This window comes from Notothenia rossii (assembly GCF_949606895.1).
Source record: "Notothenia rossii genome assembly, chromosome: 2".
Lineage (NCBI taxonomy): Eukaryota > Metazoa > Chordata > Actinopteri > Perciformes > Nototheniidae > Notothenia > Notothenia rossii.
The window spans coordinates 35,590,292-35,604,347 of NC_136904.1; the positions used below are offsets into that span (position 1 = coordinate 35,590,292).

At 39.0% G+C, this 14,056-nt stretch overlaps 1 protein-coding gene across 1 annotated transcript; it reads left to right on the forward strand.

Annotated features, from left to right (window-relative positions):
- The first annotated feature begins 704 nt into the window (after nt 1–704).
- Nucleotides 705–14,056, forward strand: LOC307028847 (solute carrier organic anion transporter family member 3A1-like). Its single transcript, XM_079664195.1, has 8 exons — nt 705–845; nt 1,692–1,958; nt 4,054–4,218; nt 4,382–4,580; nt 5,425–5,560; nt 5,699–5,871; nt 11,246–11,310; nt 13,048–14,056. The coding sequence occupies exons 2-8, from the start codon at nt 1,790–1,792 to the stop codon at nt 13,422–13,424; spliced, it is 1,284 nt and encodes a 427-aa protein (XP_079520321.1). The 5' UTR covers nt 705–845; nt 1,692–1,789; the 3' UTR covers nt 13,425–14,056.

The following is a 14,056-nucleotide window of genomic DNA, read 5'->3' on the forward strand; positions in this document are numbered from 1 at the left end:
TACACTTAGAACCCATTTCCTGCTCTCTTATTTATGATCCTGCTGCTGGATAATGTAGTTTTAGATCAATTACGCTGTGCAACCTATGAGCCGCATATTACAGTGACACAGAATAAATCTGTCGTGGGAGACATCGCATGAAATCTCTTGTCATGAAATCTTTCCTTGAATAGAATGTCAGTCTCCGTCAGTGGATTCAACAGCAGCAGCTCTGCTACCGCATTTTTAATAACATGTTAAAGTATTGGACTCTTTTCAGGTCTGATACAATGCTGCCCTCTGCAGAAAGAGGAGGGGGAAAGCACCTAATTTATTATTTATTTAGCTTATTTACGGTTACCTAGTGTGTGATGGATTGGGGAAATACATACCTTACACCCTAACACTAACATTTTTGGAGATCAGCATTAAAAGTGCACGTGTGCCTAAATTGAAAGATCTGATGCCTACAAATCATGATCAACAATAAACCAATACAACTGAGGTATAAACATATACAATTGTACATATTTTGTATATACAGTATTAACATACTTTGGTTTGTCACTATTTTAAAAGCAGTGACTATAATACATTTAATAAACTGGGTCATAACAGTGGATATACTTTTATTTTAGAAGTTTCTTTTTAACTGTACAACTAGGCTAAGCTAAATTCAAGTACTTAAATATACAATACAGCTGTTCCATTCTATTTTAACTGACTGAATTTTTTATTTTCTCTTCCTCTGTCTCTCTGTCTTGTAGGTATTTTATTTTCCACATTAGTGTTCGGCCCGGCCTGTGGCTTCATCTTAGGTTCTGTCTGTACCAAAGTCTACGTCGATGCTGTCTTCATCGATACCAGTAAGTGGCTACTTTATGTATTTCTTCAAATAAATCTTTTCATTTTTTAATTTCACTTACATTACTTGTATTTCTTAAGATTCTAAGGAGGAAATTAAGAACACCAAAGTATTGTAATGCAATTTCTTAACATTTTATGACTAGGGCTGTCAATGTTGATGTCAATGTTGTTGTCAACATGATGGCGCTGGCAATTCATTTACACCTTAAAATGAATGCAAAATAATCACTTTACCAAGTCTGATCCCAACTTCCTCAAGTAATTACAGCTCAGAGATTAACCCTTATTGATCCCGAAGGGGAAATCCAGTTTTCCAGTCTGTTTGTTTTACACACACAGTACATCACAAATGGTCCAGTCTGATTGGAACTTGAACCATGCCCTTCTGTTATGAAGCCAAGTCTCTACACACTGAGCTACCCATAATAAAGCAGCCATTGCCACTGATAGTGCTCAGAATATGATAGAGGCAGCCACAATACATCCATGCTTGTAGCACACACTATAGAGAGGGTGATCACAGCGGCTCTCTGTAACTGTGGCTTTGTCAAAGAGGTAGCTCAGTGTCGGAAAATGGTTGGATTTAAAGCGAAACATTTTGAAATCATGTAATAATGAAGTCAAAAAATCGAATATAAATCAGTTTGTCATGCATTTCTTTATTATAACACCACACATGTATTTGTTTTATCCCTCCCAAAATCAATTTTACATGTATGACTTATCAAATGTTTTAATATCATTGTGATTATTGAAAATTCATTTTTTTTAAATCGATTGACACCTCTACCTATGACATAACTCAACATCCCTCCATGGTGTAAATGTCCCTCCCTCTCCTGCAGGTAAGCTAGATATCACCCCGGACGACCCTCGCTGGATCGGGGCGTGGTGGGGCGGCTTCCTGCTCTGCAGTGCCTTACTCTTCCTGTCGGCCCTCTTCATGTTTGGCTTCCCCCAGTCGCTGGGTGAGCCGGACATGGACAGCGGGGGGGAGAGTGAGCAGGCCATGCTGCCTCCCTCCCTCAGCGAGTACCAGGGCTCCAAACCCAACGGGGCCGTCCACGGCTTCGACATTAACAGCGGCCTCACAGTGTGTGAGCATCTGAGACGTGAGGGGGAGATATTGGGAAAATATAACATCTGTTTACAGTCCATATACTATATATATTATTACATTGAGCAGTATTTCATTTCACTGTACAGTTTTTAATTTTTGTAATGTAATTTTACATCCTGTTTCATGTTATTATATTTTGAATATCACCCCAGTGTGCGGAAAAAAAAACACGTCCGATCGTCTGCGACGTGTAATTTACAATATCGTACAAGTAGCCTACATCTTCCCATTGACTTGTCCGATGGACACGTGACGTTTTTCGCCCTTATGTGATTACAACTTATTGATAAATTCAGCTTACAAAAGGCAGAACTCATTCGCAAATTGTCCGTGTCCCCGCGGACCGCAGCTCTCTCTCTATTCTCCGGATCAGCTGATCGCTGCACGGTGCAGCTCAGCTTCTCTCTCTCTCGCTCTCTCTCTCTCCCTCTCTACACACAGCGGATCCAGTGCCCGTTTAACAGCCTCATCTTTGTCAGACTTTCTTATGTTCTTTCTCTATAACGTAATGAATGTTATTAAGCGTGTTAGCTCCTGTGTTGTTAATATTGACCGCCATTTCCTTTATGAAGTAAAGCAGCCTCCCTGTCTGTGTCCTTGCGCTGTCCTCACATCCCCGGACTGTGAGACAGACTCGGAGGAGCACAGGGATGTCAGTATTGTTTATAAAGCAGGGTATAGAAAGTACATTATTGAAATTAAAATACTATTTATTTACTTTTACAAACAGTGACCAGCTGGGCAGTTGTAGCAGATGTGTTGCAGGACGTGTGTTGGACAGACTGTGTGGTTGGGCAGGTCGCAGTGTGACATCAGAGGAGACTGGGCTAATTGTACATTCTCAAACTGCACCACTTAGAAACAACTAAATAATGCAGAGATTATTTTTATGTAATTGTATTCAATAACCGTAACAAAGCTAAACAGTATGAAGTGATTTGTAAATAGGAATACAGATTTTTCTCCCAGTGAAATTGGCATGGGACTTATTTTTACCCTCTTAAAGAACCGGAATCGAGAACCGAAACGCATAACCGGAATCGTTAAAATCCAAACGATACCCAACCCTATGTGTGATGCAGTAAAATCTTACCGCTCACTTACGTTACCGGTGTCGTAAAAACCGTGGGAAAATGTAAAAAACGATGGTGAAGAAGAAGACTCCAGTGGCCCCAACTTTTCACTTGTCATTCTGGACAAGTGAAAAATGTATTCGGACAAGTAAATTGCCAAACTTGTTCTTACAGTGTACCCGTTCTTGAATTTACTATTTTTCTTTTTATGTCTCAATTATATTGTATGTTGCACTTTTGAAGAAGTCGGGGACTTTTCATTGCCATCTCATTTGTGTAGCATTGTGTAAATTGCAAAATTCTCCATCAGAAATACTTAATTTATTCTGGTGGCTAATTGGATTTCATGGCAATAGATCCATTTTCAAATAAAAGGCAAATAAAAAAAAAACTTATTTATATACTTAAGAAGTAAGAATGTGCAATACAATCCTACAATTAAATGAAACAAGATACATACAAAATTCAAAATGACTGTTTAATGACCACTTGCAGGAATGATTTCGGTTGCAGTCAAATAGTGCAAAAATCAGCTCCTGTCGGCTATTCTGATCCACTATTTCTTGACCTCTGTCTGAAACATCAGTATAAGCGCATCTAGTTGTCGATCGGTTGTTTCCGTGAACGGCCGAATGTTGTGAAACGGTAAATGTTGCAGCCGCAAGGTATTGTGGGACAGCCTTTTCTCCTTTCCTTTCGTAAAGGAAGGGCCAGTGGTTCGTAAGCTAAAGGAGGTTATAAAGGATGTTTCAAAGCTCCTTTCCTATCATCTGGAGAATTCGAACAGTACTTATCATGGCTGCCACTGAGGTACTTCTGGGTCATTTCACTCCGTTAGGAAGGTACCTAAGCTAAACTGACAATTAGACCGCAACCATCCTATTGGATGGTTGGAATGGCAGGAATTACTTCCTGTTCCAATAAACCTGTGAATCTTTAAAAAAATATTTGATTAATGAATAATCTCAGAAATTATAACTCCCTTTTTTCCTTTTCTCTTCACAATTCTACCAGTGATCCCGCGGGTGACCCGGCACCTTCTGTCCAACCCGGTGTTCAGCTGCATCACGCTGGCAGCCTGCATGGAGATCGCCGTGGTCGCTGGCTTTGCTGCGTTCCTGGGAAAATACCTGGAGCAACAGTTCAACCTCACCACTTCCTCGGCCAATCAGCTGCTAGGTAGGCGGGGCGTAATCTTGTCATAAAGATGATGGAGAACCTTATTTTTTTTACAGTCAAACTAAATGAAAAAATACATTTGTGAAAACAGAAACCTTCTCTCAGGCAAATTTTATTGAAATAATTGTTGGAAACGTATCCACATCCATCCCTCCCTCCCCAGGTATGACAGCCATCCCATGTGCCTGTCTGGGGATCTTCCTCGGGGGGCTGCTGGTGAAGAAGCTGAACCTGTCGGCCCTGGGCGCTGTCCGCATGGCCATGATGGTCAACTTGGTGTCCACCGCCTGCTACGTTTCTTTCCTGTTCTTGGGCTGTGACACCGGACCTGTCGCTGGGGTTACTGTAGCCTACGGCAACGAGTAAGCAGGGGCAACCTACTTATGTATTTTTTAATAGAAACATATTCCTCCCAGGATATCCTTACTTGGACTTCAAACATGATAGATACTAAAACTATGCCCAAAAACAAAGTGGGGATTTAGCTATGTCTTCTAGCATTTCTGTTTACATGTACTGTATACCTTTTATGTATTAATTCAGAATTCAATTCTTGTGTAAGGGACCAAACAGTACAACAGTAAGCACTCCACTTGAAGCGCTGAAACCTTTAAGTTATTTTACGCATTTCAGTGAAAGGAAATATTGGCTTTTACATCCCTTGTTACTTTGTGATTTGAGGATTTAATGGTTAAATATTCAGAACATAATCTTGAAATACTAAAAGTGCAGATCTCAGCCAAGGTCATACATTTCAAGATGTTAAAGGTCCCTTATTGTAATGAATGCATTTTCCATGTCTTTCTTGATTTTTTTTTTTGCAGCTTTAGGTAATAGGTATATGAAAATGCTCAATCCCAATCAAGCAAACTAAATTGCAATCGGTTTGTGTTGTAAAGCGCTAAGAGTGGTCGCTAAAACAGGAAAAGCGCTGTAGATTAGATATGCTTTATTTATCCCAATTTTGGAAATGATTTGTGTCCCCATCTCAATGCGGCAGTGCAAATTAAATAAGTACAAAGTAAATTAGAGAATAAACATAAATAAACAGTAAATATATCAACTGTAGAAAAAAACATAAAAAGTAAGTGGATACTTATCAGTCACTGTCGAATAAATGTACAGACCAACTACAAAGTGTAACAATAAAATGTAAAAAAAAGAAACATATATATGCTCTCTAACGTGACCTTTGACCCACTGTAGGACGCTGCGGTCCTGGCAGCGACCTGAGTCAGCGTGCATCAACAACTGTAACTGCTACACCGCGTCAGTGAGCCCCGTCTGTGGCTCCAACGGAGTCACCTACCTTTCCGCCTGCTTCGCCGGCTGCACCAAACCAGTGAGTGAGGGACTGAAATTAGCTCTGTCACCAGCACCTTATACCCGGGATATCTCAAGCTTTAAGACAGGAAGCATACACACAGTGCAGCAGATCTCCATAACAACACTTTGATCTCTTCTCTCGTCCTTGTGTCAGAACCTGACCAGCTGCACGTGTATATCCAGCTCCAGTGAGGAGGCGGTGGCTCTGCCGGGGAAATGTCCCAGTCCGGGCTGTCAGCAGGCCTTCCTCACCTTCCTGTGTGTGATCTGTGTGTGCAGCATGATCGGAGCCATGGCCCAGACCCCCTCTGTCATCATCCTCATCAGGTGAGGAGACCGGTTGCTGTTCATAGAGCCCCCTCCAGAGGGAGCTGGTGACATGTGTGTCTGCTCCAAGGGATCATGAGGAAGTCACTTTGGCACAGGCAATGGTAGAAAGTACCAAAGTACATTTACTCAAGTATAGTATGTAAGTACTATTTTTCCATGCTTGTACTTTTATCTTAGGATGGTTTATATTTCTACTCATTCAACATTTTCTGAGGCAACATTTTTACGTTTTACTCTACTACATTTATTTAACTTTCATAGTAATTAGATAAGTGTTGCATAAAAACACATGGTATGCATATATGATATGATGCACTACTATTCTGCTAATTCACCCAGCATTTCAAAAATAATCAAGTCCAACATTAAAATTATAAGATATAATTGTTGGTGATGAAAGCTGAATAATAATGTTCCATAATACTGTTAAAAGAGACAATCTGCATGAAGAGTACTTTTACTTTGATGCAATTTGCCTATAATACTTTTGTACTTCTACTTAAGTTCCATTTTTTATTTAGACATTATTTAAGATGATAGTATTTCTATTTTTACTTCAGAAAGAGTCCTAGTACCTAGTGGCGGTTCTAGAACATTTGACATGGGGTGGCAAAGGTCATGCCAGGGTGGCATTGGAGGGTGGGCAGTACGTGGTATGTTGTACTGTATATATAACCTATTTATTTTTAAATCATGCCCTAACACAAGTGTTCTTAATGCACAAGAGAAACAAGGTGTTCAAACAAACAAACTAACATATAGTATAAAACATCAGAAAATACTCATGACACCCTAGAATTCTGTTTACTGTAAGTACAGTAAGAGTACGTTGTCATAATTAAGTACACACATGACATCATCCATCTCTTAAGAGAGCTAAAGGTGACCTGTGCAGCAACACATTTCAATAAATATGTGTCAATACTAAGAGCCGCTAGATTGTGCTGCTGAAATGGAATATGTATGCAAGGAGAATAAAAACATACCATGTGGTCCAGCTGGAGTCTGATCTGCCTCCTGATCCCTGCCTCTGTCCCTCTATCTGACACTTCATCTTTATCCCTCACATACATGTCTTCTTCTTTACTAATGTCTTCATCCCCTCCTCCTGCTCTGACCCTCCTGGTCTCTTCAGTGTACTGTACTCTCTTTTCCTTTTCCTCTTTCTGTTTGTCCTGATCTCTTCTCAGATATGTCTTTTTGTTGTTGTTGAATCACTCCAGCTAGCAAAACTAGTGTAAGGGGAAATGCTCCCAGGGGAAGCTGATCCACCTTCAGATCAGTGGCGTCGCCACCATAGGGCCAGGGTGGGCCCAGGCCCACCCAGTTTACTCAATGGCCAACCCTGAGAAAGCTTCAGTGTCATTTTAAAAATGTATTAATTATTTGTAATTATTTTATTATTATTATAAAAAAATGTATTCACCCATTGAGAATATCCAAGAATTCAAAGTGAAATTCAAGTGAACAAGTATCAAGTTTAATTAATGTTGTATGTGTTTTGTACGGTGGCCCTGAAGTGCAAGACACCACAGCATTTCAGAAAACACTACAGCATTTCAGAAAACGCCACAGCATTTCACAAAACGCTACAGCATTTCAAAAAACACAACAGCATTTCAGAAAACACAACAGCATTTCAGAAAACGCCACAGCATTTCAGAAAATGCCACTGCATTTCAGAAAACGCCACAGCATTTCAGAAAACGCCACAGCATTTCAGAAAACGCCGCAGCATTTCAGAAAACGCCACAGCATTTCAGAAAACGCCGCAGCATTTCAGAAAACACAACAGCATTTCTTGCACTTCAGGGCCACCGTAGTTTTGTCCTCTGAACCAAACTCATTTACGGTAAAAACTGATTGTTGGTTCCGGTGTCAGTACCATATGTGCTCGGGCTACCAGATCTGTTCGGGGTCCGTCGCTTACCAATGACGTTACGCCTTATGATTGGCTGTACGGTAATCACACGCTGATTGGTGTAACTAGGGACGCTGACTAGGGTATACCGGGGGTCTGATCAAAGACGAATGAGAGAAATAAATTCACAGTTATTGTCAAACAGGAGTTAAATCAATTTCTCGCTTATTGTAAGAATGTATTTCACCATATTCATATTTAAATGATCGGGAAATTACGTTGTAATGATAATAAATCACCTCCCTCATTCAGATTAATGTCGATTGTTATTTTTTATGTTTGAATGTTAAAAAAGAACAATCGACAGTAGAGCCGATGAATGGGAGTCGGAAGCGGCGTGTTTAGTATGGAACACCACACTTTATTTTCCATCACATTACAGCAAAGCAGGATGATCTTGTATGTCGCTACACAAGCTAGAATGACAACACAACACAGGTGCACTCACTAACTCGTCCGTGGTGCAACACACACTATATAACCCAGTGAATTGTGTCCCGTAAATGTCACCAGTGTAAACATAATTATGTAAATAACCCAATTTGTGTTCTGTGAAACGGAAAAGTATACTACATTGTTTTTGTTACTTTCGTTGCAGTGTCTTAAATGTAATTTAGGTTAACTTCCTGTTTTATTTAGAATTATTATTATTACCTCTTGGGTTGCCGTACAGCCAATGCGTGACGTCATTGGTCAATTAGGTTGTAAACACTTTATTAATCATTAAGAACAATTTATAAACCAGTTCTAACATAGTTTTCATATATCAACACAGGCTCACTATTTGGCAAGATGACTAAACCTTATATTGGCTACCTAGCTTACTTCGTCTTCTTCATCAGCCAACATCCTTGGTATCTGTTGCTCACTGAGTTGATTCCCCCCCTTCCATCTTGATGTTTCTTGGCATCTCTTTATGACCATTTATTAATGAGTTGCAACCATTTATAATTTGTTTAAGTTATATTAAGCCTTAAAGTTATGCATAAATTAGGACGTGGTCACATTGAGTGACTGCTCTGTCCAGTGACTGCTGTTGTTAGCTTCCTGTCTCTCTGCTAGCAGCTCCGTGATGCTACAGGGACTCTGCCTGCTCAGCTCATCCGGGAAACATAACTTGAACTCGGCCGTGTTTGTTGTGCTCATGTGCTGGTGCCTTGTGGACTATTCTCCATGCTTATATCGGACTATTGTGACTCGCTTTGCGGTTAAAACAGACGGTGCATGAATGCGGTTTTGCGGTAAGTGAAATTTGAGTACTTTATTGATGTGTTGCTTATGTTTTTAGTCAGCTAATGTTAATGAATGTTTGGCTTGGGTTAGCAGCATGTAGTAAGCAAGTGGTAGCTATATCTGTGCTAACGATACTAATCGTAGCCTCCAAGTTAAAATGTAATAGAGAAGTGTTAAGCATTAAGTGGGATAATGCTGTAGAACAAACGGCTTCTGTTTGAGGTTGGTAAAATAAGGTCATCCTTGTAACTTAGAGATATATTTTATTAGGTAGGTAACTTTATGCATTGATAAGGTTAATTTGAATTCGCTATGATCGATTATGTAGACAAGCTAACGTCAAAGTAGTGTTGAAGAGCGGCCTAGTGTATGTGAAATTAACTTCACAATAAGATGTGTGTATATTACAAATATTAATGTCATATTTCAAGATGATTATTTAGATATTACAATATGGTTGCTTGAGCTGCAGTTCATTGTTGAGCTTACACGTTAACGTCACAGTCATATCTGAAGAACGAACCCAAACTGTGTTCTTTTCATTAATTGAATTACCAAATTCATATCAAATAAATAGTAAGCATTGGTAACACCAATGCCGATAAAGTAAACTATTTTATTTGAGTATTTTTGTCTGGGAGAAGGTACTGTACCCAGTTCCTATGTTCGGCAGTTATAGACTGGGCTTTCTTGTACAAGAGAATAACAAATAAAAATCAATATGAACCATTGCTGTATAATTATCCTTAAATTATTTTATACAATGCACCAAATAAACGTATGGCATTTTGAAACAAGATGTGCAACAATTGTTACTGTAATTTTGTGTGCATTTTGTTGTTAACTAAGATGATGTTATGATTTATTTGTTGTTATTGTGCACGTGGACGCTTTGGACATATCTGGAGAAGGAAGAAATGGGTCTTCAGAATGATGGGAGTTAAAGACAAAAGGCGGAGACTAGTGTTGAAACTAGTGGAGAAACGATAAAGATGCCACCTTGCCCCTTTGATTAGACGGCATGTTAAGTCAGGAAGTAGCATTATTAGTGATGAGTGGAGGGCATACAGGAGAGTGCTGAGTAACATGGGGTACAACCACTACACCATAAACCACAGCAGGTGGTTTGTGAACCCCCAGACGGCAGTCATATCCAATCAACATATAAAAAGAGCTTGGTCGACCATCAAAGGACATGTCCATGTACAGAGAGTTTGTTGGAGGAACACCTCATGGTTCTTGAATGGTCATCTTGGCTTGGCTCTGGTCACCCTGATGCACTGCTTGGATGCTTGCTCAAGAATATACACAAAGCCTTTCCAGTCTGAGTACCATTATGTCTTACCAAGTCTTTCATTTATGTCTGAGAAAAGCTTTTATGTTTAAAAATGTGTATCAGTCATACTAAATAGTCTTACTTTGAGTCCTAATTTTCTTCATGTGTGAATAAAATGCTTTGCTTGGTTCTGTTGCATCTTACTTTGCATTTCATGTGAAAAATGTATATTAGATACAACTCATTCATAAATGGGCATGTGTATGAAACTTAAAAACAATGCACCCTTTCAGTAGTTATAAATGTTAGTGACTCATCAATAGATGGTGTTGTGTTTCACACTTTACAATAAGGCTCCCTTTTACCAATTATAAATGGTTAATACTCATTAATAAATGGGAATGTGTTTTGCACTTTACAATAAGGCTCCCTTTTGGCAGTTATAAATGTTAGTAACTCATTCATAAATGGTCATAAGAGATGCTAAGAAACATCAAGATGGAAGGGGGGAGAATCAACTCAGTGAACAACAGACACCAAGGAAGCTGGCTGATGAAGAAGACGAAGTAAGCTAAGTAGCCAATATAAGGCTTAGCAGCACAGATAAATGTGGGCTCACTATTAGGCAAGCAACCGGTCACAGTTGCCCTGTTTATCTCATGTCTTATAAAAGCTTATTAATGATTTATAAAGTGTTCACAACCTAATTAATTAATTAATTACAAACTATTCGTAAACCCTTTATAAGGGTATAGTCTTATTGTAAAGTGGTACCAAATGGGCTAATCTGGAATGACTACTTTTACTTTTTATATTGTTATTTTACCTGCTATACTGCTTATTCATTTATAGACAGAAATACGCCGATTTATTTTTGTTTTATTCAGCAGTACAATACAATTATGCTCATTCCTGTCTTTCCAATCTGCCTTTGTTTTCAGAACTGTAAATCCAGAGCTGAAGTCTTACGCCCTTGGAGTTCTGTTCCTACTCCTGAGACTGATAGGTAATGCATTTAATATATTCTTCTGTTTTTCATGTCTGCTCATTTAGGCTAACTTATATTCTTAGTATGATACTATATGTAGAATTAGATTCCAGTTGTGGCTGCAAAGGATTGTTTCTGACTTGTGTGATCTTAACATTAGAAACGCCAACGGGTCAATTTTACCCGCAGCTGTTTTTTGATTGTATGTAACTTTTTTTCAATAAAATATTCAAGTGACTTTTCCTGAAAGTGTGTTATGTAGCACCCTCTGTTGTTAAAAATGGTCAATATGAAGTCAGATTGAAAAAATCGCCAAAATAATTGCCATTTATACCTATATCCGCCAGCGGGTAATATTTACCTCATAGAAAATGCAGCGTAAACATGACCTGTTGCTATAGCAACGCCTTTTGTCTACTGCTTTTCCTTATAGATAGAGAGATAGATTGAGAGAGATAGATAGATTGATTGATAGATAGATGGATAGTTAGATAGATAGATAGACACATAGATAGTTATAGATAGATCGATAGATAGTTATAGATAGATAGAGAGAGAGATAGAGAGATTTTTAAACAAAACACAAGTCTAACACCAAGCGTTTAAATCAGTACTGGTAGCGATATTTTATACTTCATGCTATCTGCACAAACTATATCATATGAAAAGCTAAGAGTCAACAGATTATATTGGTATAAGTTTCATCCCTGTGCGATCAAAACCCACTTTTCTACATGATAAATAAAATAAAATTGTACCTTGAAAATCAATGGTGGGTAAATTTGAACCGTTGGCGGTTTTAGGTATACAGCGACCTCTGGCGGTTCTAGTGTCAACATACAAATGTACGTATAAATCCAGAGCGTTGTAAAATACAATAATCAGAATTCAATATAAATAAAATACAGATTCAATAATCAAAATAATTCAATTTCATCTTTTTGTCTAACACAATATCTTGGTAACTTTAATATGACGTCTTGAATGAAAGCTTACATGCCGATGTATTCTCAGTTTCTACTTTGCAATCAAATATAATCCCCCACAAAATCCTACGACACAAAACCGCTTCTACACTTACCTTGAAGCGTTGAAACCTTAAAGTAATGTTATGCACCTTTCTCTGGTTACCTTGTGCCATTTGGGTTTTGATGGCTGAATATTTGGCATTTACTCTCCTTTAAATGCTAGAAGGTCTCTCAGAGGGTGCGTACCTTAGGCTGTTTCCATGAGCAAAAAAGTCCTTAGACTGTTTCCATGAGCAGTACAGTAAACATCATTATAGATGTAACAACAAATCTGCTTCAAACCGGGTTTGTGTTTGTTGGCGTTTAGCCTTTCAAATTCCTTTTCACTGATTTCATTAAAAAGAGTTTGCCCTGATTGAATGATTAAAAAAGACTCAAACATTCAAAATCGGGGATTTCCTTTAAACAAGCCCTATTATGCTTTTGGGGGTTTTCCCTTTCCTGTAGTGTGTTATATAGGTTCTTATGCATGTAAATGGTCTACAGAGGGAGTTTTTTCTTCAGGCACAGGCAGGATAAGACATATCTTTATATTTCTTATCCTGCTTTTTGTACATTAAAGCATGTACAATAACTGTAGAGGCAGAGAATACAAATATGAACCTGGAAAGAGCATAGAAGGGCCCCTTTAAAACTAACCTCATCTGTCTGGATATAAGACACATGCAAATGCTATGCTTGTTGAACTCCTCACCTGCTTTCTGTGCACCATCCTCTCTTGCTGCAGGCTTCATCCCCCCCCCTCTGATCTTCGGCATGGGCATCGACTCCACCTGTCTGTTCTGGAGCTCTGTCTGCGGAGAGAAGGGAGCCTGCATGCTGTACGACAACGTGGCCTACAGGCACCTGTACGTCAGCATCGCCATCGCCCTCAAGTCCTCTGCCTTCATCCTGTACGCCACCACATGGCAGTGTTTGAGAAAGAACTACAGGAAATACATCAAGAACAGCGAGGGCTACCTCACGCCCACCGAACTCTTCGCCTCCAATGTGACTCTGGACAATTTGGGCAAGGAGATCACCCAGAGCCCAGCCAACAGGACAAAGTTAATTTACCACTTGGAGGACCAAGATATGAGTGACAAAATGGAGTCAGTTTTATAGCGGAGGTCTGCACCGGGACTGGAGCTGAGGTTGTTAATGTGATACTGATCTGATGTTTCTTTGGTGTCGTATCAGTGTAGAAGAATGTTCTCAGTAAGGGTCTTCTCACCTAAAACATCAGACATATTGAAAAAAATTAAGAGATGTTCCCAAAATGCTCTATATCCTCATTGCACTTTTTTGCTAAAATACAGATATCTGGTCCTTTTTTGTCATAAACTGACTCACATTTTTTTTTGCTTTTCACATAACTTAATTTGGCAGTAGAATATAGATTGACTTTGGGAAAGGAATGACTCAGTAGTTAATTAATAACACCACTAATCAGCCAGCACGCCCCTCAGACATCTTCTTTAGTTCAACTTCATTAACAGCTCAGTTCAAATTGCAGTCATTAGGTTCAGATTTATAAGGAGATAAGAGCTTTTTGAGATGCAGCAATCTGAAATGTGTTATTTGCATAAGCTTTATTAGACAGTTTATGATGATTGCAGTTTAGCTTTGGTGTTTATCATTAGCTGATCATATTTCAGCTCATGTTTGCAGCACTTTTTCAGACATACAGATCTCACTCAGCTGTTTAACTTCACAAATAATGAAAGAGAGATATGCATTGATTACAGAGGCCAATT

Excerpts from the sequence above, each read along its gene's own strand:
- LOC307028847 (XM_079664195.1), top strand. The coding sequence starts at position 1,790 with ATGTTTGGCTTCCCCCAGTCGCTGGGTGAGCCGGACATGGACAGCGGG. Across the intron at positions 4,581-5,424 it reads ACTGTAGCCTACGGCAACGA|GACGCTGCGGTCCTGGCAGC; the intron begins GTAAGCAGGGGC and ends GACCCACTGTAG. Across the intron at positions 11,311-13,047 it reads CCTACTCCTGAGACTGATAG|GCTTCATCCCCCCCCCTCTG; the intron begins GTAATGCATTTA and ends CTCTTGCTGCAG.